The sequence below is a fragment of the Falco peregrinus genome, chromosome 3 (assembly GCF_023634155.1).
Source record: "Falco peregrinus isolate bFalPer1 chromosome 3, bFalPer1.pri, whole genome shotgun sequence".
In the NCBI taxonomy this organism is placed as follows: domain Eukaryota; kingdom Metazoa; phylum Chordata; class Aves; order Falconiformes; family Falconidae; genus Falco; species Falco peregrinus.
Window position 1 is genome coordinate 94,062,239 of NC_073723.1, and position 27,308 is coordinate 94,089,546.

At 39.4% G+C, this 27,308-nt stretch overlaps 1 protein-coding gene across 7 annotated transcripts in view; it reads left to right on the plus strand.

Moving 5' to 3' along the window:
- FARS2 (phenylalanyl-tRNA synthetase 2, mitochondrial) overlaps nucleotides 1–27,308 on the plus strand; it is a 249,547-nt gene that overhangs the window by 31,578 nt on the left and 190,661 nt on the right. For 6 of the 7 annotated variants that reach the window (XM_055800781.1, XM_055800779.1, XM_055800783.1 and 3 more), the window contains one exon: nucleotides 24,381–25,016. In XM_055800781.1, the coding sequence (XP_055656756.1) occupies nucleotides 24,399–25,016 (618 nt within the window). In that variant the 5' untranslated portion in view covers nucleotides 24,381–24,398. Of the gene's footprint in view, nucleotides 1–19,997; nucleotides 20,724–24,380; nucleotides 25,017–27,308 lie in introns of those variants that run through there. The other variant, XM_027789044.2, reaches the window with a different exon arrangement.

A 27,308-nucleotide genomic window follows, 5' to 3' on the forward strand; every position in this document is an offset into this window, starting at 1 on the left:
CCCCCCCCTTTTTTTTTTTTTTTCTCTTTGCAGTGTTGGTGGTGCCTGCAGCATCTTCCAGCTCTGGGAAAAGCTGTTACATGTGGATGTTTTTTGTTACCTTTGGAAGTGTTTATGTTCTGCTTTAAAGTAGCTTGCCATGGTTTGAAAATACATTTTTCTAATGTGTGCTCTGAGCATTTCAACTTAAATGTTAAAAGAAAAAAAAAATTGCACCTTTGTTGCTTAGTGCTTTTACTGAGAATTGAATGAAATGGCCCATGAGTGGTTAGTTGCTAGAAGGGGGAAGATGATTCTGCAGTTCCCAAGCTTTCCATTTCTGCCTGAAGGCACCTACCTCCTTCACCCAAACCTGTGAAGTCTGCAATTTTTTGAATTGGACTTTTTTGTCAAAGGTTTTTTTTGCCTGGAGGGGGGGAAATAATCATTCCCAAGATGAGTAAATTCATCATCCTTTCAAGATTACTTCTGAATGACTGTGTGCATGTGTGTGTCGGAACATACCAGTTGGCATTCATGCCTGCATGCGTTTGAATGATGGAGATCCTGAGGGGAATGAGGACTTGCCTCTGGGAAGTGATTCTTAGAAACTTCTGGACGCATGGCTTACAACATTATGTAGGACCTGTTTATTTTGATTCCTCTACAAACAGAAAGCCTTTGGCTTTGAGTACTTTTATTAAGCCATTAACAGATAAGCTTTAAAACAGATGTCTTGTACAGATGTATTCAATACCGATGATACTGGTGTGGCCAAATCTGACATGCAGGAAGACCTGAGCTGATTAAATGAACAGATGCCATTCAGATGGTAAAAGACTGTTCTAAACTCTGCTCTGGCAGTTTTCAACAACTGCAGTAAAAATCATAGAATCATAGGATAGTTTGGGTTGGAAGGGACCTTTTAAAGGTCATTTAGTCCAACGCCCCTGCTGGGACATCTTCAACTAGATCAGGTTGCTCAGAGCCCTGTCCGACCTGACCTGGAATGTTTCCATCTCGTGGGCATCTACCACCTCTCTGGGCAACCTGTTCTACTGTTTCACTACCCTCATTGTAAAATAAAAAAAATATTTCTTACTTATATCTAGTCTAAATCTACCCTTCTTTAGTTTCAAACCATTGCCCCTTGTTCTGTCCTGCTGAAAAGTCTGTCCCCACCTTTCCTACAAGCCCCCTTTACTGAAAGGCTGCAATAAAGCCTCCCCAGAGTCTTCTCTTCTCCAGGCTGAACAACCCCAACTCTCTCAGCCTTTCCTCATAGGAGAGGTGCTCCAGCCCGCTGATCATTTTTATGCATCTTCTCTGTTTTATGCATATTCCTGTGCTGAGCACACCAGAGCTGGACACAGCACTCCAGGTGAGGTCTCACTAGAGTGGAGCAGAGGGGCAGAATCACCTCCCCTGACCTGCTGGTTGTTCTTCTTTTAATGCAGCCCAGGATATGGTTGGGTTTCTGGGCTGCAAGTGCACACTGCCAGCGCACATCCAGCTTTCCATACACCAGTACCCCCAAGTCCTCAGGGCTGCTCTCGATCCGCTCATCGCCAGCCTGTATTGATACCAGGGTTGCCCCAAACCAGGTGCAGGACCTTGCACTTGGCTTTGTTGAACCACATGAGGTTCACATGGGCCCACTTCTCAAGCTTGTCCAGGTCCCTCTGAGTGGCGTCCCATCCCTCAGGTGTGTTAACTGCACCACGCTGCTTGATGTCACCTGCGAACTTGCTGAGGGTGCATTTGATCCCACTAAGTCATTGATGAAGATACTAAACAGTACTGGTCACAGTACGGACCCCTGAGGGACACTATTGGTCACATTGACCACTGCCCTCTGAATGTGAACATCCAACCAGTTCCTCATCCCCTGAGCAGTCCATCCATCAAATCCATATCTCTTCAATTTATAAGGGAGGGATACCAAGGCCTTACAGAAGTCCAGATGGATGACATCCATAGTTCTTCCCTGTCCGCTGATGCAGTCACTGTATCATAGAAGGCCACTAGGTTGGTCAGGCAGGACTTCTTTGGTGAAGCCATGCTGGCCGTCTTAAATCACCTCCCTGTCCTCCATGTGCTTTAGCATAGTTTCTAGGAGGATCTATTCCACAATCTTCACAGGCACAGAAATGAGACTGACAGGTTGGTCCCTTTTTCCAGTCACCAGGGACTTCACCTGACTGCCATGACTTTTCAAGTATCATGGAGAGTGGCTTGGCAACTACATCAGAAAGCATTCAGTGTTTAATGTAAATTGTTATTCTGAACACTACTGCTGCTTTATCATCTGTTGGTAAGTCTTCTGAGGTCAGGTCTCTTCTGTCTCAGTAGTGCTGCTAAAGTCAACGTGGCTGCTCTGTGCAGTTCACTTATACAAATAAAGAAGAAGGTGCAAGAAGAAAAGGTGCATGTGACTGTTTCGTGCAATGGTGGCTGATCACTTTCCCTTCTTTCCCTCCAATTCTTATCCTTATTGTACTGAAATTTACTTTAAGAATTGGCAAAAGAAGGATATTCATCGAACTTTGAACTATTGAATTGTTACGCAATTTTTACAGGAATTTACCAGGCAGAGATCCAAAAAAAAATATCTGTGCATCACTTAACCTTGCCAATTTTTTTTTTCCTTATCTCCTCCTTCAAAAGAGAAGATCCTGTGCAACGTTAGATCCATTCCACAAAGTGCCAAGTTTCATCTAGGAGTCTACCTTTAAAAGGGGAAATGCTTTTTGAGATTTGCTGGACGTCTTTTTCCGTTTATTTTGCTGTAGCCACGGATTGGTATTCACGGATGAAAACAGCTTTTTGCATTTTCTGCAAACGCTATTTTAGGTACATCAAGCACGGACAGTTATTTTGCAAGTTGGTATCATCCTAATGTGCAGAGGAAGTGAAGGGTTTCAGATATACTTAAAATCCTAAGAAAATATATTTTAGGTTAGAATCAGTGGATTGTTCTTCCCCCTCACCCTTTGCTATTGACGTGAAACTCTTGCTTTGCAGCTAAATCATATGGTTGAAGTTGCTGTACAACGTGGTGTTGGAGGACGTGAGTGACTGGTAATTTCCACGGGGTTGTGCACATGGTCACAGCTCCAGAAAAGGCTCCAGTGAAGTGTGGTGGATCCAACAGCGCTTGACTAGCTTCGAGTTTGTGCCTGTGCTTGGATTCCAGTGGAATCAAGCATGAGTTTAATCCAAAGTCCAGTAATTAAAATGAAGTTGAAAGACTGTGAGATGGCAAGACTTTGGGGCAAGTCTTAAGTTCTTTGGGGTTTCAGTAAGTTTGCAAATTGTACTGCTAAAGGCTCGTTTTTCTTTAGTATGTAATTAGCTTCATTTTTATCCCGTGTTGGTACCTTGTGGAAGCCCAGGTAAGGGCCTTGTGCATTGGGATGCTGAGCAGACCTGAGTGAGTTTATGATTTTAACAGAAAGAGTGAAAAATCAAGCAGGGTCTAAGCTGATGCCAAGACAGACTTGGCAGGGGAGGAAGGGAATGGTTGTTTATCAAATGGAAATTCAGGGAGATTTGAGATTTGTGTGACCTGTGAACAAATGCCTGGTGTTACGTTATGTGGAGCAGTGTAGCGTTAAATTGTAATGTAGTTTTCCCCAAGTGTCTGTGTGGTTTTATTAATTGTATAATCAATGGAAATAAAACATTTAAGATTTTGGTCAGCAGAATAGTGATGGCTTATGTTGTAAGATATAAAAGTTTTACCATCACTTTGGTAGTTTGTATTAGTATGATGACTGCTGTTACTTGCAAGTTACAAGTGGTAATCTTAAAATCGCATCAGTAAAATTTTTATGCTATGCACTCACCGTCGTGTTTGATATACAGTACACCAAAAATGTTTTACAGAAAAGAAGTTTATTTACTAACAGTTTAGAGGGTTTTACATTTTTATTGTAGGTAGTTTTCATCTCCCTTTTCTGTAAATCTACTCTTTAGTTATTTCATTGCTGTGTGTAGTTGAGAAAGGAAGATATTTTAATTTACATATCAGAAGTCTGTAAGAATTACTTGTAGTAAAATTCAGTATCTAAACAAAGTGCTCCTAAGATTTACTACCTTGAAACTTTATAGGAAATAAAAGCATGTGTTCTGTAGCAGATGAAGGGTGATAATCCACCTTTTCCCATATGAAAAATACAAGATTTTAAAACAGATTCATGATTTATAATGTTGCCTGTCCTGCTCCAAAAGTCAGAATAGTTCTGAAAGAGAAAAGCCTTAAATTCTATGTTTCTTTGGTTTGTGGGGGTGTTTGCTTTGGTTTGGTTTTTTGGTTGTGTATTTTTGTTGGTGGTGGTGGTTTTGGTTTGGTTTGGGGTTTTTTTTGTGTGAGGAGTGGCTGTCTGGTCAGGAAATTTACATAATACAAGTCATGTATTTATACCTGAGTTGGATGAACTTTATTTGAAGAAGTTTGAACATCTAAGAAGATTTGGAAATATTACAGGTTTAATTGGTTTCCAAGAGTCGTAGCCTACATACTCTTTAGAGTAAAGATCTTCCAAAAAGGTAGATGAATAGGACTTTTAGAAACTCGCATTACGTGAAGCATGTGGGAGGTCTCACTTGATACTACCTAACGGAGAAGTCACACATTCACCTCAGATCTGTATTTGGGTGGGAAATCAGTTAAAAAATACCAAAAGCATAGTCAGTTCCTGTATTTTTTTTAATTTCTTTTTTTTTTTTAGCCTCTCAGCTTTAAAATAGTTTTCTTGGATTACTTAGTTTGTGTAACTTAAGCCACTTGTGCATTAGTAATTTTTTATTTTAAAACCTTTCCTATAGGGTTACTCAGAGCAGGATGAAGCATGGTCTGCAACGTACTCCTCCAACCTAAATACCCCTAATTCGTTTTCAGTGTTTCCTTTGACTGACTAGACGTTGCATACCTGCGCATAACCACATTGCTGTGGGACACAAGTAGAAGTAAGGTCTGATGAGACTGCACCTCAGGACCTCAAAACTGCCATTGGATCTGTAAGGGTAGGGAGAAACACAGATGTGATTTTTCTACTCGTTACATAGGTGGAGAGCTTCAGTGGACTGTCAGATTTCTGGAGACAATACATCTCCATTGCGCTAAGGCTGTGCTTAGCATGCTGTGCACAATGTCTGGTCCATCCTTTACAAGAAAACTGTATCTGGTTTTTCTGCTCAGGGTCACAGGGTATCCACAGTCTTGTCTTCTCTGGTGTGCTGTCTTGTGGGACTGGATGACACCTTGCTGCTCATATGATTGAATCAGCTACCAGTGATTTCTACATTCCATCTTTTTTTTTTTTTTTTTTTTTTTTGTCTTTTTCTTTTTTCTTCCTTCCATTCCCAAGTGAAGGCTCTGTCCTGAAAAAGCATTAGATCCACAGTTTGTCTTCAGGGCTACCCAAAAAACATCCCGCTTGGAGACCTGTGCTTTAGTTTTGAGCAACACAAGATGTGTTTATTCTGGATGGAGTAATGAAAGTTGGGTTTTTTTGCAGAGGGAGGAGATTTTTTCTTCTTGTGCTTGTTTTATTGCACTTCTTGCCTGAGCATATTGGGAACCTGCCTGACGAAGATGGATGTGTTAAAACCTCAGAATGATGGGATGTTATAAGAAACAAGAATATGACCTGAGGAATTTGCTTTAGCAGTCAAGAAGCAATCTGCTTGCCAAGTGACTGCTTTTCTTTCATTTGTATATGCAATTTAAAAAGAGACTATTCTACTTAATAGAACTGATAGGAGGAGAGAAGGATGGTTTTCTATTCTGAAAGTGTTTGTGATGGATACCTTTTATCTGATATTTGTGTTTCTGATGGAAAGATCAGTGGGAAGTCTACCAGGAGAAAGGACAAAAAAATGTTGGAAGGCATATTGGAAATTATTTGGATGGGGTGTTGATTGCATTTTTAGTTTCCACTTACCTGGCCTTTGTTCAAGGAAGGGTTAAGTGTGCTGACATCTATGTATTTCACTATCAGGTCTGTCTTGGAGCTCTCTGTCCTGCAAAATGCATTAAATAATCATGTGGGATTTTGCATGATGGGCATTTTAAAATTTCTTCTGTATTTGATTTGTTTATCGGGGGGTGGGGGTGGGGTGGGGAGGTGATTTCAAACTGCTTTATAAGAGGGCCAGGCTGTTTCTTTTCACAATTAAGCTTAGTTTTCCTACTGTCGTGCTCTTTTTGTAATTACTGAGTAGTACAGTACTCTAAGATGCCCTTTGCTGACAGCTAATAGGTATGTTGGCCTCATTCAGGCAGCCTCTAAATGTTACTGCCCTTGACCTCTTTTTGTGACAGCGTGGGTCTAATGGAAACAGCCTTTTTCAGGGAAACCAATATGATATCCTGTACTTTATCTTGCCTTGACCCTTTCCACCCTTACTGCTGAGATGCTACATTAGTAATTTTACTCCTAACGTAGTAGGTTCTGTGATTATGTAGAAGTGCACCCTGAAACATTGTCCTCACTGGGAGGAGCACTCTGTGGTATGCAACGCAGTGAGAAGAATTCCACTTTCACATTTGAATTTTTAAGTTTTTCAGTTGTCCTGCTTAAAATTTGTCTTCAGATGCCTTACTTTCTATGTCTCTGAAACACACATAAAACATGAAATGTATTGGCCTGTACTATATATCTGACATCTTGCATAGCTTTTCCATGGTTATGAGCATTTTTCTTTAGGAGGCAGCTGTTACTCAAGTGCTGTATCATTTAAAAAAAAAAAAAAAAGTTTTTGCTAAATACCACAGAATAGAGGAAAAACAACTACTTTTTTTTCCCTCTGCTTTTTCCAGTGTTCATCCATATTACTTTTTTTGCATTAAATTCAACAGTATAATTTCTGAATCACTGTGGTGTACATATCAGATGTAGCTAGGTAGGAGCCACTGTTCCTGTTTTCACTTTTGTCCATCACTATAAAGCTTTGTGAATAAAGTTCAGATATGTTCCTTGCACTTCTGTTTGAATCTGTTTAGAGGTGTTGGAATAACAAACCAAAGATTAAAAACTTGTTGCTTTAAGAAAGGGGAAATGTTTTAAAGTCCTTTGAGCACTAAAGTCATGCAGATTCATATTGTACTTAATGTTTAATCTCACTGTACTCCAGACTGTAGCCAAGATGAAATGTAAGTAAAGAAAAATGTTGGGATATGAGAAGGAGATGGCCTTCCCAAAGTTACTGTATGTTTCAGCAATACCAATTGAAATAATGAATCTTGAGTATTGTATTCAATTTCAGTCCGCTTATTCTCTATGAACAGCAATCAAAGAGAAGGCGGTAGAAGTTACTTTAGAACCTAAGTGATGGAAATTATGACTTTTGTATGAAGGAATACAAAAAAAAATAAATTTAAAACCTTGCAATATGTATGACTGCAGTTTGAAGAGTGGAGTAAAAATAGTATCTTGTCAGCTCAGTATGATTTCCACAGATGTTTCTAGTGTTTTTCCATTAATTTCAGTGGGAGCTTGTATCTAGACCACCTAGAAATCTTAAACACATGTAGGAGGAAACTGTGAATGGAAAAGCCTAATCCAAATGGATTTTTCTGCCTATCCTATGCTATGTAACAAGATGAAGGGACTAACTGGAGTACAACCATAATACATTTTAAGTAAATCAGGTTGCGATCAGTAATCATTGTTGCAGCATATGATTAGTAGGTTGTGTCTGTTTGAATAACCACTGTACTTTGTCTACCATCATATTTTCTTCTATACAAAAAACTGCTGAGAAACTTTTTGTAACAGGAAAAGAACACTTGTGTTGTGGTTTGTTTTGTTTAGTGATAGTACACAGCTAACTGTGGCTGTCAGCGTGTGCTGAAACTTTCTTTTTTAAAATTGCTGTGAATAGTTCTACTCTTGCCAGCTAATCTGAGAGTAGGAATGCCAATGCGGGGAATAAAATATGGAAAACAATGCTGTGTTTTATATAGCACCTGCCATATTCTAGAATGTTAAAGCACTTACTAAATAGATGCTGAGATGGATAAAATATGACAGTGCCTATAAGCAAATACATCACCTGCTAAGCTTTCAGCAAAATAACTGGCGTACAGCCATAAGCACCATTAAAACTGCTCCTGAAAGAAAGACTTGACTAGACCTCTAAGGGATAACTCCCTATTATGTGTTTCATTAAAAAATTCATCATAATGATCATAGAAATTACAACAAACCAAAACAAGACTGGAAAGACCTTGAGATACTTACTAATCTGTTCTTTGGCCCCCAAAGCAGGCTGAATTTTATACCTGTTTTTTAAGCACAGCTGTTTAGAAATCTGCATGAAATTATTAAACTACAATGGGGTCAGCACAGCCCTCTCTTACAATATGTCAACCTATTTGTAGCAAGACTTCTCCTAATTACTGGTATAAATTTTTCTAACTTTGTTTTTGGTAGGTGCATTGCTTCTTGCCCTAGCCAGGGTACAGTGGAGACAAGGTTATTCCATAGTGCGTGCAACTTTCTTTCAGATCTGATGATGATGAAAATGCCTTTTAATTTTTTTCCTCTCTAGTCTAAATAGTCCTAGTATATTCAGCCTTTCTTTCAGTTCCTCCTTTGAGACTTGTGGTAATTCCTGTTACTATCTTTGGACTCTTTCCAGTTGCTTTGCATTTTTGATAAATGTTACGCCAAAAAATTGACTCTTATTCCTTCCTGCTAAACAGAAGGAGAGGAGTGCTTCCTATTTTATGGAGTATATACTTGTGTTTACATTCCTGTATGATGGTTTCTTTTATTAAAAAATGACATTTTGAACTTGTATTCAGCTCACGGTCTGTTATAACCCCTGATTCTCTTCCGAAGAAGCTGCTGTCTAGCTGCTTCCATGCTGTGCGGTGGGCATACAGCTGACTGTCTTCCAAAGTATGGAAACCTCCACTTGCCCCTGCTGAATCATTCTATTATTTTTCTGACCACTTTTCCAGTTTGACAGAATAATTTTGAGTTCCAGCCCTGTTATCCAGCATACCTGCAGAGTCAGCTCCTGATGGTCAGCAGATTGAAGCATGTCCTCTGCTTCATGTAGGTTGCTAATGAAGATGCTCCCTGAAACTAAACCAAGTTCAGATCCTTGCAAAAACCTACTCAGTACACCTTTTTGGTTTTGGTACCAAGCTATTAACTTTTTTTTTTTTTGGGGGGGAGTGGTGGGTGGGTCATGTAATCAAGAGATGTTGCCTTCATTCATTAGCAATCTCCTGTAGAAAATACCTGCTTATAAGAAAGGACGTGTGAGGGAGTCACCTGCCATTTCTTTGGTAATACAAGCTAGAAAGCATCAACAGGGAATGAGGCATCTCCTGGTATCTGGCTTGTGCTGTCTTTTCCCCACCGTTTCTCAGTGGGATAGAATAAAAGTTGTAATTGTTAATGATTTGATGGTGCATAGGAAATAGGACTAATTATTCCTATGTGCAAAGTAGGACTTTACTGTTGAGAAATGATCTCATAGCACAAAAAGGGGGGAAAAAAAAGTTGGAGGTGCTGTCATCGTCAGGCCTATGTTTTCTTACGTTGGACTCCTGTGATAACTGGATGCTTTTTAATAGTGCAGATTACAGTTACTAGAAAAGAGCCGGATTTGAAAGTAGCCTTTCAAGTATCAAAGAATAATCTTTTGTGTTCAAAAATTACATTTCACCTTCTTCATTTCATGTCGCTATATAATACACTCTTATAACATTGGTATCTACAGAAGGAAATGTCATGAGCTAAATCCTGTGTCATGAAGGCATTATGTCACATACTGAGATGTACATAGAATTCAATGTCAATTGTTTTTTATGGAGAGAGAGGGCCAAGCAGCAGCATGACTATAGCTAGATGTTAAGTCATTGATATTCATAACTGGTGATGTCTTGTTTGCCTGTGGAATTGAAACAAACACTGATTAAGATTAATCCAAGTCTCCTGATAATTATACTAATTGCGCACATGTTGCTAATAATAAACTGATTTTTTAGAGAGATGATAGAAATTAGCATGATAGAGGTACTGTGCACTAAATTTGATGCATGTGGAACTTAAACTGAGTAGAATGTGGATATCATTAGGATGGAGATGAACGTGGTAATTATTTGAACAGCTGAATGTAGGACATTCATATAGAAATGTAATGTTACTTACACAAAATATTTCTGAGTGTACCTGCTACATACGAAGGCCATATTCTAAAGTTCTTAATAAACAGATTTGAGTTCAGGCCTTAAGTTGCAAATTCCTGCAGTGTGACATACATCTACTGCTGGATTCAGGCACCAGAACTGTAGATGATTTTATATTTTATCTTTATAAGGCCTACCTGGCAATGAGTCGGGTGCCACCCTTCTCCAAAGTGGTGAATTTCAGCCTGCAGCGTGAGCATATGTCATCTTTGGGTACACCAGCAGATGCCTTTCTATCATTTATTTCAGAATTTACAGCAAACTTAGCAGAAGTGCAACAAAAACTACAGCCAGGTTATAAGACCACTGAAATTTAGCTGATCTTCATTTGATGAAACATTTTGCTTTACCCACCCCACATGGTAGCAAAATAAACATTAGAGCAGAGAAGTCATTTGAAAGTATAAAAGAGACAGTAAAAGAGCTTTCCCTAGTTTGCTACTTTGTTGTGAGGAGAGGCTGGCTTTAAGACTTCAAGGAGAAAAAGTCTTATCGAGTGATTTATAGTTATTTTATTTTAAATTCACGTAGTGGTAAAGACAACTGAATGCCTGCAACAGGCCTATGCTAGCAGTGATAATGCAGGAAGCTACCTTTCCCCTGCTTCCGCCTTAATTAAATAGCATCAGCCTGGAAGCAAGAGGTTGTCATTTTTTATTATTTTTTTTATTCTTTCTGTCTGTCTTTACACAGTATTTGATCTTTTCCTGTAATTATGAACAGAGGTACGGATTGTAATGGTGTATTTTATACGTAATTTTGCAATAGTCTGTGGTTGAAGGCCCCTTCACTGGATGTAATTCTTCTTTAACTGATGTTGAAATGTTAACATCGTGGCTTGATTGCTGTCTTTTCCTTTGAGCTGTGCTTCTCGGTAGCTCTGTAGTAAGAAGTAAATGAGAATTGAGAAGACAGACTTCAGTTTCATTCTGCTTAAATTCTGTTCTTCACATCTCTCTCATAAACTTTGCTATGCAGAAAACTCACTCAACTTTTTCCTTTTTTTTCCCCCCACTCAAATAACTTGCCTTAAAAAAAAGTTCATTTTTCTTGGCATTGCTTTTCAGCTTTGAAGAAAATTTAAACATTCGTATCCAGTCCATTGATCCTTATCTAGCAAGACTGTTCTCTGTGGTGTCAAGGAATGAACTACACACTGAAAGCAATCAGCAACTGCTTCAGTCAATCTAATTATTCTACTCTGCCTCCCAGCAGATGACAGAAAGAAGAATTGGAAAAGGAGAATTTTCAGCCTAGATGCCAATGTGTATATTGGAATGGCAGAAAATTAAATGTCGTAAAGGTCCAGAGTAGCATTTTTAACTTCAAGACTTGAAAAAACTTAATCCTGAGACTTTTCATCCTTGGCTTAGTTCCTTTATGGATTTTATGGAGATACTTCCCAACAAAGTTCAGTTGTTCTACCATGTCTAAATAAAGGCAGCAATTGGGCGTGCGGCTTTTTATGGTGGAGTGAAAGAAAATAATTGTTGTTAAAAAAAACCCAAACAACAAACACCAGCACCCCCTTCCCCCACCCCAAACAAGAGCCAAATGACAAAAACCCAAATGCCAAATACTTTAGGCTGAATCTTAAAAGATCGGGTAATTTAGGGAATGATTTTAGTCTCTTATGTTATTCACTGAAATAATGTGTTTAGCTTCATGTGAGTAGTCTTTTTTTTTTTTTTTTTTTTTTTTTTTTTTTTTTTTTGTTAAGCAGTGCATGATATTCAGTCTGGCTTAGCTGAGAATAGACCCCAAAACAGTCTCAGATATGTTTGGGCTGTCATGTGGTATGAGGTAAGAAAAGAACAGAATCCCACAACATCATCCAGCTGAGCACCCACCTCTGTGTGGCTGGAGGGGGCTGGAGTTAGGAATATGTAAACAGCTGGAAAGGTTTAGTTGGACTTTACAAAGATGAGATCACCATATGCAGATTAATTTTATAACTACTGAAGTTGGATGTTTACAGTTAGGCACATAAATCTTTGTGGGTTTGGTTACAAGTTTTTGAGTAAATTACTAGTTCACATTTGGTCATTCAGTAGATTTGCAGATAAATTAGGTTCATCAGACACGATGAATATGATTTTGTCTACTCAGCCTCAAAAATAAAGTCAAATGTTCATATTTTAATGTTGTCTAAAAAATGAGGTGATATGCTGTGCTAGGCCAGATTTTGTTCTATCAAATAGCAATCTGAACAAATTTTCTGTAATTCTTTTGGTTCTTTGAGTATAGATAGAGTACCAGCATGAAAATGAAATTAATTTTTTTAAGACCCAATAAGGTAATAATAATTACGGGGTGGTGGGTTGGGAAATTGTTAACTTTGAAAATTAGCTAGTACATATGGAGAATAAAACAAGTCTAAACAATAATTTTTATTTAATAGCTCTGGGCAGCGGTACCTGGAACTCCAGGAATTTAACACAAAAGGTTCGTACTAAAAAATGTTAGGACAGGTCAATCTGTGACTATCCCAGTCTGATGTTCTGTAGATGCTGGTTATGTTTTCCTTTGAGTGAGACCTGATTGCCCTCACCTTTTGTAGCAGCTCACTATAGCAACAGTCATTGGGGTTTATCTGTTTAAAGGAGAGGGGTGGTGGCTGTGCCTTTTTACCTTAAAGTTCACTCTTTGTGACCTTCTCAGGTCCCATGTAGTTGATTCTGGCCTCAGCAAGTCACTGTTTCCTACTTCCTTGCGCTTTTGAGATGTGCATCTCCTGCCCCTCCTTTCAGTTAGGATTTGGTTTCAAATCATCCTGTAAGGCTTTTAAATTGCAATGCGGATTCACTTTTACTCTGCCCTCTGGTCATGGTAAACATTATAATTTAGAATTATTTAGCACTAATGTGGTGTCTGTCACTATTGCCATCGCACTTCTTTCTGATTGCTTCAGCAGTGCTTCATTTATTTACCTTCTCATCTCCCATAAATGTCTTCTGCCTCTAGATGATCTCTCCTGATCATACTAGGTACGTAATTATAATTACAATAAAGTTAAGGCCTATGGAGTTTGAGACACGGTACAAACAGAGCAATGAATCTGTACTTCTTGCTTAAGGGACATAGGTTTGAGCCTTAAAAATCTGCACATTGAGGGAGAGGGTTGTTTCAGTGGTAATAGCTGGGAATTGCTGAACTGTTCAGCATGATTCCTGATAGGCGATTTTTGGCAAGCTGCTTTCGAAATGTTTTGCTTCTATTCACAGGAGCTGTTGTACTTGTTAAATTCTTCATAAAATGACATTGCAAACAACAAAAAAACTCTGAACATGGATAAAAACGGCAACATAATCAAAACAGTTTGGAAAGAAAAAATAAGTGAAAGCCAAGATGTTGAAATACAGCACTTTTGAATTGGGAGTACTGCTGTACTTAATGGGTATAAATAATGCAATGCTTTTCCCATGGGGGTATTGTAGAGCTTAATCGGTTAATGGCTGAAAAGCACTCTGAGATCCTGTGTAGAGATACGTTATCTGGGAGCAGAGTCCTGCTTAATGAAAGTCTAAATGCTGCAGAACAACACTGTTCTTCTGTATATGTGTCAGTGTGTCCAATGGGTGTCAACGGTGAGCAAATTCATGGATCACATTGTTGGACATGTTTAATATTTAGCAAGGTGACTATGGCTATGTTTTGGTAAATCAGCAGACATTGGTAATTTGCTTTATTTGCCAATCGGGTGGCCTTTTTTAATGAAAGTTTTAGATTTCTTTTTAATACATGATGAAGCTTTGCATGGTTTTCAAACTTGCTTACACCAAAAATTAGCAATGCCCCTTTAAAAACTAAGCCTTCAAATTTATTATATAAAGAGTACTACATAAAATTATAGTATACCTGGCCCTAAAAGCATACTTATATTAAAATTATATTAAAAATTATGAATAAATATAAGCCATGGGAATAAATGGTACGAATATGGAGTCTGGTTGCATCTTTTATTAATCTTTTTCTTTTGCAGGTTCCTTTTATGGATAAATACTAGTTGGAAACTCCTGGAACTTACTCAGTTCTTGGGTCTTTTTAGGGCGTATGGATTTTAAAATCTGATTTGACACCGTGGTTACAATTTTATCTTTTTCTTCATTATGATTTGTGAGGAAACCTCAAGAGTGTATTTTTTCATTTTTGTGTATCTGCCCCTTGCAGGTATTTTATTTTATTTTTCATTTTTATTTATTTTTTGGCATTTGCTTGTGAGTTTTCAATAATTAAAGGGCTTCCGTCATGACAGCACCTTTTAGCTCACATGCTACATAGTAATCTTGTTTATTTGCAAAGAATATCACTAGAAATAATTTCTTGGAGGAATCAAGATTTGAAAACTTGCATTCTAGATCTTGGAGCAGCTCATAGTTCCTTTTCAAAGTTAGTAGCTGTTATTACTAATTCTGAGTCTGAGGAATTTTTATCTTTCAGTATTCTCATCTATTCATTTATTGTTTACTTCCAGAGCTTACAAGTGTGGACAAGCAAATCAAAGTGATTTTTTAATCATTTTTTTCTTCCCCTTTCTGTTTTAACTGCTTGGTTTGTACTGCCCAAGCTTGGTATCTTACTGCTAGCCTCTTTGTGTAGCTGCCAAGGTTCCCTGCATAATTTTCTTGACAAATGGCTTACTCATTAGTATTTCAGCCCCATTCCTACCAACCTCAGAGAAGTGGTATGCCTCAGGCAGGGAAATGTAGTTCCTTCCTTAGGAGTCTTCTAATCTTTTCCTTAAATGCTTTGTCAGAGCCGGTGACAGATAAATGAACATGGTGTAGTTCAAACCAGAGATCGCTTCTTTGTGCATGCTTGATCCTGCATTTTCTAACTGGGAGGTGTTGGACTGCAGTGGAGTCTCCACTGCGAACATCTACGTTTTCTATTCTTTATCCATACTGAAGTCCATGAGACTTACTGATTCCGAAGTGCAATCCGTAGAGAAATTTGTCTGTCTTCTTTTGATTGGCTGTTGAAAAATACGTAGTCCTGGTAAAGGCTCTGTCTGTTCACAGATTTTTGTTGTTTCTATAATAGATGCAGACCAAGGTGTGATACTCCAGCTGAGTTAGAGTTTGAGTTGAGATGAAGTTCACATCGCAGCAAGGTCTGAGATGTGGATCTCTGGTGATATTTTGGCTCAGAATGATAGCAAATATGTGAAACTGATCTCTTTAAGAGCTTGGTGTGAAGGAAATTGATGTGAAACAAAAATTACAGCACCACTACTACTGAGGGTTGAAACTTGATAAGAAAAGCTAGTTTGATTTAAATGTCGGTAACATACGTGTTAAAACCATGAAATAACTCACTGGTTTAAAATTTTAATTATATTTATCACTTCATATTAATATTCAGATTATTTTTCTAAACTACAAGCATGATGTCTGTGGTATTACTAAGAAGGTCAGCTGGAGATCTATGGTGAGTCACAGGTTTCTCCAGTTCTCTTTAAGAATCGAAGGAGATGGTGGGAATTAAAGTACTACCAGGAGATAGCAGATAAAGCTGAAGACTTCTCCTAGTTTGTGGGTGAACTGAGTAATTCATGTTAGCCACCTCCTCTGGCATGACCCATCTATGTCATTTGGTTTTCTTAGTATTGGGTGGGCCGGGTTTGTTTCTCAAGTTCTAATTTTTCACTGTGCTATGTGAGGTGTCTGAAACTTGGGTATTTGGGCATGTTGAATATTTTCATAGAATTGTTTGTGTTGGAAGGGACCTTAAAGATCATCCAATTCTAAACCCCCTGCCATGGGCAGGGACGCCTTCCACTGGACCAGGTTGCTCAAAGCCCCATCCAGCCTGGCCTTGAACACTTCCAGGGATGGGGCACCCACAGCTTCTCCGGGCAACCTGTTCCAGTGCCTCAGCACAGCAAAGAATTTCTTTCTGATATCAAATCGAAATCTACCCTCTTTCAGTTTAAAATCATTAGCTCTCATCCTACTGTTCCATGTCCTTGTAAGAAGTCCCTCTCCAGCTTTCCTGTTAGCCCCCTTTTAGGTACTGTAAGGCTGTTACAAGGTCTCCCCAGATCCTACTCCATGAGGCAGCATGTGATGGAATCTGGTGTATATGGTGCTGTGTTTCTTTCTGCCTTTTCCCTGGATGAGGCAGGCAATCATTATTTGATCAGTGGATGATGCCTTCTGAGTTGTAGGATGTCATCTTTGCCTACCACAGGCATCTCCAGGGGGCTGGGCTGCTGTGGTCATTGCCAGGGAGGTGCAGCCCTTCTCCAGAAGGGAGATTGCAGCTTCCCAGTTGGCTCCACCAGCAGGATCCAGCTCTTCTGGTGGCTGCGGTTGAGCTACTCTGCCTGAAATTGTAAAAATAAATGGAATAAATTTTGCATTATGGTTTTCTGCAGCGTATTGCAGAGCATGTCATCATCCCACAGAGACTACTGACATGTGGTGACACACTTAGCGGTGGCTGTCTTCAGGTGAGCAGCAGTGCTGAAGTTCAGGAGGTTCTGCTGTTCCAGGAGTGCAGTACCACGTTTATCTCCCCCCACGATGTGGAGTCGTCGTTTGATGGTGTAGTGTTTTGGATTACTGTCAGGGAAATTATTAATACTTGAAATTAATTACTTATGCTTCCTCTGTGTCCTTTGCACTATTACCCAGTCTGCACGTTGTCTCGTTCTTGGCATTTCCTGACTGGCTGCAAAAAAATTATCACTCCCTCTCCCTGTTAAGGCAGGATGAGGTCTCTATGGTTTTATTATGTCCAAATGGTGTGGTTAATCAAACTAAGAAAGTATATCACTTCACATTAATCCTGCTAATATCTTAATTTCTAAACAAATTAATTTTCACTCGGATAAAACTCCATAGGAGTAAAATTCTTGATGGCATATACCTCAGTAGAAAAACACAGATAGTAGAGTTGCAGATATTGGTGGAGAAAGGAAGGCAGAAGAGGTAGTGGTAATCTTGACTGCAGTGAGGGCTTTATAGGTATTTAAAAGTCTCTGTCCTTTCCATCTGACATATTCATATTTTTATATATGTCATATTTACAATATGTCTTCTAACGAAGAAAGCTAGTTGACAACATTTTCAAGGTATTGGAAAAATAATACGCCCTCAGCTGACAAAAATAGTGTTTTTTTCAGATTGTATCCTTTGAAAAATGGATGTGTTTAAAAGCAGGAGGCACATTTGAGCATATTCAAGAATGATTTCTGCATTGCCTTTTTGTTGCCAGTAATTTGTAATGTAATGCATTCAAAATACGTTTGTGTAATCAGGATTTTCCCTTAAAATATGTTATTGACTATTAGCTGTTCCGTCTCATTGTGGAGGGAGAGAAGAGCACGGGTATGGCAGTAGGGGGTCAGGTCACAGCTGCTTAATTTTCGGTAGTTTTGTGTGCCTTGGTCATCACACAGTATGGAAAGTTTCCACTAAAGGGCTTAATTGACATTTCTTCAGTAAAAAACAAGCTGTGTTTTAGTTTGTGAAAAAGAAAATCAGGGAATAACTGAGGTATAAATGAAAGACAATTAGATACTGTTTCTGAGCAGGGGTTATTTTCCCTAATTTAATCTACTTTTTTATTATTATTATTATTTTACACTGCTAGTTTCTTTCCTCTGTATTTGTTTATTTTGTTTTTATTAATCTGTCTTTTTCTGTTGAACCAAAAATAGTATGATTGGACTGCTCACCTTAAACTTCTGAATTTCGCCTGTTGTAGAGTTTGATGTCTTTCTATCTTCTAGGAGCAGAAGCCTGAATGTGTTTGCCCTTGGTCTTTGATTTCTAATATCAATTACGTTATATAGTTTTTTCTTTAAAAAAAAATTATATACTCTCTGAATAATTCAGTAATTTGATGTACCTGATTAAGTTGCTGATCACAAATTCCAGTGTGTGGATACTGAACCGCTTAAACCAAATTTGCTACAGGATATCTTGAAACTTGATTATGTCAATCTTTGAAATAGTCTTATACCACCTAGGCAGCACAGCTACAGAGCTTGTAAGTATTTTGGATATCAAAACACATTTTACCTGTCTTGAATCATATATATCTTGAGAAATAGTAGCCTTTTAATAAGTGCAAAACTTAAGGATAAACCTGAACAATCTTGGAAGTGATGCTGTGTATCGGGGAGACTAGTGCCTGTAGCAGCCTTTGAGGGACCGCGTGGGGAGCTCAGGCTTGTTGCAGTGCGATGTGAATATGACAGCTGTCATCATGTGCAGTATCTAATCTGAATGGCAAGTGTACTTAAGTGATGTTTCAAAACATTTTAAAACTGGTGCTTGCCAGAGGTCCCTGCAAAAGTGCGTTCCCCTCTCCGAAGACTTGCTGTCCACTGTGACCTTCTTAGCCCATTCTGCAGCCCTAAAGAATGGTGCGCATGGTTGAAGGTGTGCCTCCAAGTATGGACCATGTTTTTCTGTGCTTGTTTTAGGTGCTTATGTATGTAAGACAGGGCATGAAATACCGGCCTTTGTTCAGACAATAGGCAGCTTCTGGATCAGTGAAAAAGGCATGGTTGTTGATACCTTTTGTTCCATATTTAAGAAGGTCTTACGTGTAACACTGAGAGAAAACACGGTCATGCCTTATCCCAGAAAAGGTTTTTTAATTTTCTCTCTCAGTATTGCAAGCCTCAAAGTGTTGCTGAAGGTGGCATCATGGTTAACGTATCACTATTAGAGAGCAGACAGCAAGCTGGCTTATGACACACTTTTGCTTCAGTTAAGAGAAATAACAAAAAAAGAACTTGTTCTGTATGTTTCTCAGAACTTGCTGATGGATTATTAAGTAGATGAACTCCAAGTACATGAAAAAATTAAGAGCCAAATACTTGACAGCTATGTTACGTTGCCTGGTGCTTTGTGATGCATGCAATATTTTGTTCCATTGCGTGTTTAGCCATCATCAGGGACATCTCAAAATGTTCTGCTCTTGGAAGGTCAGGTTCTAAAATGGATCCATTCTGTTATCTGTAAGGCTATTTCAGAGGTATGTGTGTATAACATAAATTCAGCATGTTTGATAAGAGCATAGGTCTGTTCTGGGCTTAATAAGAGCGTAGGTCTGTTCTGGTGTGCAACAATATATCTGCATTTTAAAATGAGCTTGGAAAAAAACTGAGCTCATTATTAGTACTGCATGTAAAGTAATTTCTGTTATATCCTAGGCAATAGAGACGGTCATGGCAATACAATGATATTTGCTGCTGTATGCCTACATAGTTTTCAAAACTAAAATTCAATGCTTAGCTAAATTGCCAAGCAGACTGGTAAATGTCCAATTTTAGCAGCCTAGCATATGTTTATAATTTTTGTTTTAACATATGCTATGTTGGTTGAACTCCCCTCCCCACACATACGGTAGATAAAAGCTGTCACATCACAAAATGGTGGCAGCCCAACTTTTCTAACATTTTCCATGGCACTTCAGAGTCTTGCATTAATTAGCTATTCTTGGATAGTAGACAGACTCTCATCTTTGTAGAATTTTGGTTTCAAACCCATCATGTACTTCGGTTTATGTGTGCAGTAGCCCATCTGTGTTTCTGCAGCCATAAACATTAAAAAGCACGGAGCATACAGAAAAGCGGTCAGTGAAAGTGAGGATGCCCGTGGTTCTCAGACAGGAATACCGAGCAAATGGCCCTGAAAGAATGCCCATTTGGTTCACTGAGGGCTGTAGTTTGTTCAAACAAGAGCGTTTCTCTCGCTTCCATTTTTCTAGGAGAGATGGGTGAATAAAACAACGCTGGTGCAACTAACGCTGCTAAACTAACCCTCTTTTCTCCTCCTTTTTCAAGGCAGGTGTAAAGAGGAATTTCACTGAGTCTACAATTCTTTGCTAAACCTCAGTGGAGTAGAGGGGAATTGTGACAAACACCACTGCAGCTGTGACAATGCTGTCTTAATCCTGGCTGCACTGTGACATGGAAACCTGGATTTAGACATGAAAGGACGTGCCTTAACAGTACAGCAGTATGATCCCTTACCGCATCAAACTGCCTTCTGCATGTGCTCCAAACCCATGGTATTTGTTGGTATTCCGCCTGCTGTTTCCGTGTTGTTAAGCTCCTGACTGTGGTGTGCCTGCTGCATGTGTAATGTCTGCTGTGCTGCTGCATGGGGGATGGTTTGTTTCTGCAGGGGATAAAGCAGCCTTGCCCATGGACTGAGACTGCTGTAGAAATGACGTGGGGTCTGTGGTAGAGGACTGATGTTGGCCAGTGTTCACATCTGCCTCATCTATCCACAGCACGGACAGGGTTGTGCCGATGCCTTCATCCCTGCGTGGCGTGGGTGCCACCTCCTGCCCTCTGTGGTCTACCTTGAAGCTGCTCAAAAGCTCACACCCACGTTGCAGGCACAGTTGCAAGTGTATTGCCAAAACATAATGTACAACACTGCTCTCAAAGATCCGAGTTCCTGCAGCTGCATTAGACATCTCAGTATGGAGACTGCGGTGCAGGGACAGGCCTGTGGAGCTTCAGAGGAGCTGCTGAGGTACCCAGGAATGTGGCAGCATCAAGGTAATGAGTGTGATAGGAGATGGGCCTGGTGCTTGCAGTGCTTTGAGAAGCCCCGCTGGGAGCTGCTGGCAGGGCAGCTGCTTCCAAAACCCTGCCTGGGCCCCCAGCTGTGAGTCAGAGCCACTGTCAAGCCCCGGGCATCTGACCCACTGGTAGTGCTGGTGGAGCACTTTGCCATCTTTGGTTTGTAGATGCCAGTAGTGGTGGTTGTTCGATGTTTATTTCCCATTTATGTATTTGTATTCAGCTACAGGACCTACAGCTGCTGCTTGGCTTGCTGCAGTGGTTAGCTGGCTGGCAGTCTTCGCTGTGGGATTCAGGTTTTGTCATTGTGCACAGAAATCAGTTTTGTTTTACTGCCAAATAATGAGCATGGTGGAAATGAAGGAAGAAAATGATAAATTTAACCTGTGCTTTTTCAGACCCTTAGATAGATGTCTACTAGTAATAACTGTCTATTCATTACAAGTGAATATAAGTAATTAGTATGACCCTAACATCAGTAATTTATTGCTAGGAGAAAGATAAAGAGATCTCTCTCCACCCTGGTAAACATTTCTTTGATCTGAAGGTTTCCTATATGGTGTAAAGAGCAAACATGGCTTTTTCCTCCCTTCTCTATGGCTTCTCTCCCCAAATGTCATTTATCACCAGTTGAACTGAACTAAGTCCAATAGCATTTTTCTGTAATGATCCTGGAAGCAGCGTACATGAGTCTGTAGTAGGAGAGGGGAGCAGAAGTGGATTGGTGAAGTACTTCAGAGTTTCTGGCGCTCTTGTGTGATGCCATGTCAGTGGCTCCTTTACTGCTTGTTTGCAGTACTTGGACATTGGATAATAATAACTAACTTTTTTTCCTTACTGCTCATAGTAGATTTTGCTTTAGAAGAGCAGTGCAGATAGTAATGCAATTTAACTATTTAAGGCACAAACATAATGTTAGGATGAAAAGTGATACAAGTTCATCTGTAGGTTTTTCTCCTGTACAAGTTTATAAAGAGCATATATCACGTGCTCAGAAAAATCAGCGTTTCTGAACTACCAGAAACTGATAGCAGTGGTGTTCATTACAAATACGGAAAACATACAAAAGTCCCCCCCCCCTCGCACCCCCCTTATGGTTCACATTCTAATTTCTTTGTCCATAAAATTATAATAATGAGAAGAACTGTTAATGTGAAAGTTAAACTTCTGATATGGTTGTCTGATTCTTAGAGGAATGGTATTTAGGAAAGCAGCAAACATCACGAGACTCACAACATAATCATGAGAGTTTTTCATACATTACAGTTATGTATAAGTTTTAAATAATTTTTTTTAAAAAAATAAATGTATGGGCAGATGGTGATATTTACTTAAGGGAAGCTGAATTCATTATCTGACTAGAACTGGGTATTTCAAGCAGCTGTTTGAAAACGAGGACTCACTTTTCATGAAGACGAACGTATGTTTGGGGAAAATGGAGCCCCTTCTCAAAATGTAAGGCTGTTCCTCGTTTAGTCTGTGTCAGGGGGTTTCTGGTGTGTGTGTGAATTCATTTATGAAAGAGCCTTATCAATATTGGCCAAGAACTGATTTGGTGAAATGCTTTTGCAATCTCTCTCTCTCTCTCTCTCAAAAAGGGCTTACTAAGTTTCAGAACTTAATAAAAGTTATAGCTGCTCTTTTTTCTTAAAGTATTCAGCCAAAAAAAGGATTAAACCAAATATTTAGTAATTTTACGCTGCCCTGCCAAATTTAATTTCTGACTGCGCAATTTGCCTTTATTTTGATTTATTGAGATAAAATTACTTCAGGAAATATGCCTGGATGTTCTCTATAGGTCCAAGCCAGAAGAAAGGAAGCCAAGTATGAACATACCCATTATCTTTTACAGATATGTTTCTTGGCGACTCTGTATTCTGGAATCTGTCTATTCTCTTTGCATATATGTATTTTTGGAGCTTAAGAGTATGAAAAATTATCATAGCTTGTTTTTTCTTTTTTGAAATCTTTTTTTCTTATGTTCCTGTGGAAAGTTAGTGTATGATTCTATGATTATAGTATATGGCTATCTCAAGTTGGATGGGCCCCATAAGGGTCATCAATTGCAGGAGTACCTAAAGCTAAACCATGTGACTAAAAGCATTGTCCAGATGCTCCCTGAACTCGGCTTGGTGCCATGACCCCTTCCCTGGGGAGCCTGTTCCAGTGACCAGCCACCTTCTCAGCGAAGAACCTTTCCCTCATGTCCAATGTGAACTTCCCCTGACGCAGCTTCCTTCCATCATAACGTCCGTGGCTTGCCCCACTGTCGGTCTGTGGCTGCTAGGGCAGGCTAATCCTCGGCATAAAGGTGCAAAGCTATCCCTTGAAGACTGTGGTCTGTTGCTGATGTTCTTTCTTCCTCCATTTGTCAAGAAAACTTTCACAAGAAATGCTTTTGCCCAGGAAACCTGCGGCCCTGGATTTCTTGGTTCATAGAGGAACACAAACCAGTTTGTTGTTTGGAGCAGATGCCTTTCCCCAGTCAACTTCTAATGCCTCTGCTTTCCTATCCCATAATAAGCAAGTTGTAACCTGTGCCATTATTTGTGAAGGCCAGCTATTTTTTAATGATTTTGCATCTTGGAATGGGCTTATGCATTTGCTGTGACTGAAGGGCTCGTGATCCTCAAAACTCATTTGTTTTTGGAATCATCTCTGAACACTACGGAGTAAAGCAGCCGTGTACAGGTGAACCACAAAGCCTCTTTGTAAACAGGGTGGATGTGTAAAGGTGGCCCTTCGATAGGAAACAAGATGTTCAGTTCAGATGTCTTGCAGAATCTCATCATTTCATTCCCCTTCCCAGTCTTTGGCAAGCCTCCCTGCCCCGGAACAGCAGTGTAAGCCATGAAAATAGCCTTTCTGGGAACATATGGAAAAGGGGTTTTGTTGTGCTCACCCCAAAATGCTAACATTGCTTCTGACTATATGGAGCCTTTACTGTGAATCTTGTGCAATACTCATATGTGAACTTAATATGCTGTTTATGTATAAATATATGCCTCGTGGTCTGGCCATCTGTTTTTGTGACAGTGGTTCAGTGGTTTGAAAAGTTAAACTGGTTTTGTTTGGCATTAAGTAGGAATTAGCAACGATTGCATAGTGTGTGCCGGCTGCATCTGGCTGGTGTGGAACGTCTTCCATAGCTTCTGCTAATGGGGGGAGGTGATACGGCACTAAGTGGATGCTTGCGGGGTTTAGTATGAGCAAGTCCCTGACTGCTGAAGGGCGTTGTAAAATTTCTGGGTTTCTCGTAACTAGTATTTGGTTATTGCCTCGTATTTTAACCAGATGAAAAATACTGTTTCAAAGAAGGCCTGATGTTTATTAATCTGTAAAGAGTAGCAGTATCTGGAATGGGGTTAAGGCTAGGTCTACAGTCATTGATACTGCTGCAGTGATGCAGAAGACTGATAATTGAATAAGATGTCTTAGTTGAAATTTGATCACAAGGGTATTTTTCCCTTTTCTGAAGTCAAAATAGTGGTTTATAATGGGATCATTTTTATATTAATCAATCAGACAGTTGGATTTCACTTATACATGAGATACTAGCAATTCCTGCAGCAAAACTGCAGTTTGTAACCCAGGTGGTGGTTTTTTTTTTTCTTTTCTTCTTTTCTTCCCTAGATTATAAAAGAGTTTGCAATGGCAACGCTCTGGAAATTCGTGAGAGTAGCTAAGTATTCCAAAACAGCATTATCACCAAAAGTGAAGTTGAGAGCAATTCCCACCCGTTCAAGGCATTCTTCATCCAAGTCTGTACCTTCAAATTTTTCTGCCAGCACACCCTGCTCAACTACTGTGGAACTGCTGGGTAAAGCTTATCCTCAGGATGACTACAGCAATGTCACAGAGAAGATTCTTTCCAAGGTGGGCAAGAACTTGCACAACAAAAGGCATCACCCCTTGTGGCTAATCAAGGAGCAGGTGAAGGACCACTTTTACAAACAATACACAGGACGCCGTGGGACTCCGCTTTTTTCTGTCTATGACGGTCTTTCTCCAGTGGTTACAGTACAGCAGAATTTTGATAGTTTGCTTATCCCACAAAACCATGCCAGCAGAAGGAAAGAGGATAACTATTACTTGAATCGTGCTCACATGTTAAGAGCACATACATCAGCTCATCAGTGGGACTTGATACACTCTGGCCTAGATGCCTTTCTGGCAGTGGGAGATGTCTACCGCCGTGATACAATTGATAACACCCACTACCCCGTCTTCCATCAGCTGGAGGGAGTTCGGCTCTTCTCCTGTCATGAGGTAGGAATTCTCCGGTTGGGATGAAAGAGATTTTGGTTAAGTTGCATGATCTTGTATTTGCTGTAAGCAAAGTGCACGCACATAAACATGTTTCAGCAACACGTGTTACGTTGTATATTGATGATGATCAAGTGATTGGTCATGTAGTAATACTTCTAATTTGGAAAGGGTATAGGTGGAAAACTTTGAATTTGAAAACAAGTATAAACTTCCCCAGAAAAACATGGAAAAAATGGAAAAACTATGTTCTTGGAAGCTAGCAATATAAAACTTTATCTGAAAAGAAACAGCTTGTTCAGGTAATGATCTGCATGATTCAGTTCCAGTTCTATCACAAGTCTCTTCCAGTGAGGTCACTTTACCAAAAACTTCGTCATGTTAATACTTGAAGGACTCGTGGATGTGAGTTGTTGCAGCTACATCCAGAGTGCTGTTTTTATTATGTCGTCTTTTTTCTTTCAATAGCTCCAAGCTGCTGTAAATGAATGTCTTTTTAAATGAATTGTTCTGTTCTTCATCTCATCCTAAAGCTGCATTGAAGAATTCATCTGTTGGAGCTGAGAGTTACGTGTGTGTGATACATACACAGTAAACTCTTAACAGAGTCCAGAGGCATCAGCTAAAGAGCTCTAGGTAGATGTCCAAGACTCTTGAGTTTATGTATTTTGTTGGCACAGCTTGCATATTCTGCAAATGCTTGGGTGTCATTAAGTATTCTGCTGTATCATTGATCAGCAGTAGATACAAGCCAGTTTGTTTTCCAAATAGTAATTGATTTGTATAATTTGTGTATGCTTGTAGCAATACTGCCATATTCATATTTCTATAACTAAAACTAGCTTATTTAATAATACTGAGATGTAGACATTCTTAATGTGGTTGCCAAAGGGTGACAGGAGCTTGGCAGGGAAGCCTGATGGGTTTGGATGCCAGAGGGAAAACGAGGGTAATCGTAGAGCACTGCTTTTCTTGCTGGTGGAAGGGGTTTGTGCTGCCTGCACGGGTGTTTCCCACCCCATGTGGCCACTGCTTCTTCCACTTTGAAAACATACCTGCTGCTGCAGATGTCCTGCGAGCCGGTGGTGTCCAGCACAGCTTCCAGCACTGCTGTGGTAAACAAGAAACAGAAACCTTGCAGGTTTATCTGGTCTTGTTTGTTTGCTGTTCTTTTCCCATGGGCCAGTTTATGAATACAGTCAGGGTATATGCAAGAGAAAAATGTACAATGCTACGTTAAGAAAATGCCATTTCTTATTGGTTTATGTTCAGGAACATTGGGGTTTTTTTACTTGCTCAGGCATTCAGATGGAAAGGATCTCTTGCAGGATGGAATTTCTGCAAACTTATGTGTGATTGATTTAATGATTGAAATTACTGTTAATGATATGCCTCTTAAGAAATTTTTGTCCTAATGACAGGCTATTTCTTTCTTCTCTACAAATTTAATAATAGAAATAATAGTAATAATAGGATTTTAATAGCTGAGAATAGAGTTTCAGAAATGTTCGCTGACATCATCTGTCTAGAAATACATGATGTGTAAGAACCTGATTCATTGCGTTGTAGATTGCTTGTTTCTTTTTCTCATCTTTCTTTTTCCCCAGTAAAATGGTTGCAGTGTTATTGGAGAATGTTAATAGCTGATGAGTTTGAGGTTGGCTATGTGCTGGAAAGTATGTCTGTCTCTCTTAACGAATGTAAGTCCAGTTGACTTTCTGTGCTCATGAAGAAAGAGTAGTGGTGTGGCATACAATGTGTAAAGTCTTGTTAATTGAGCAACGTGCATAAATTCTAAACCTGTTTAATCTGCAGTTGCAGATTAAATACTGATAGTTTTGCAATATGTAAAACTTCTTACAATCATCATCACAAGAACCTTGTGGAAAAAATTGAATGTGCAATTCTGAAATTTCACTGGAGACTGTTTCTGTGTTTTATATTCTGGTTGCCTGTTCAGAATAACTCAAATTTAAATAATTCCAGAAGGAACTGTCTGAGCGGAACAAAGACTAAATGGAGGTAATACTACATGAGAGAAATATTTTTGTATTAATTTATTTATACCATGTTTAAGTTGTAACCCAGTGAGCAGAAATGTGTGAATGTCAGGGCCTGTTATCTTTCTCCCAGACTTTTCATTCATAATCAGACTGTAATCTCTGGCGAGAAGAAATTTGCACAGTACCAAGGGTAAGAATCTTTGTAACTAAGGGGGAAAACCATTAGCTCTTAGCTACAAGCCCTGGGCACCTTTCATCTTATGGCCAATACAATAATTTTATGTGCTGTAGT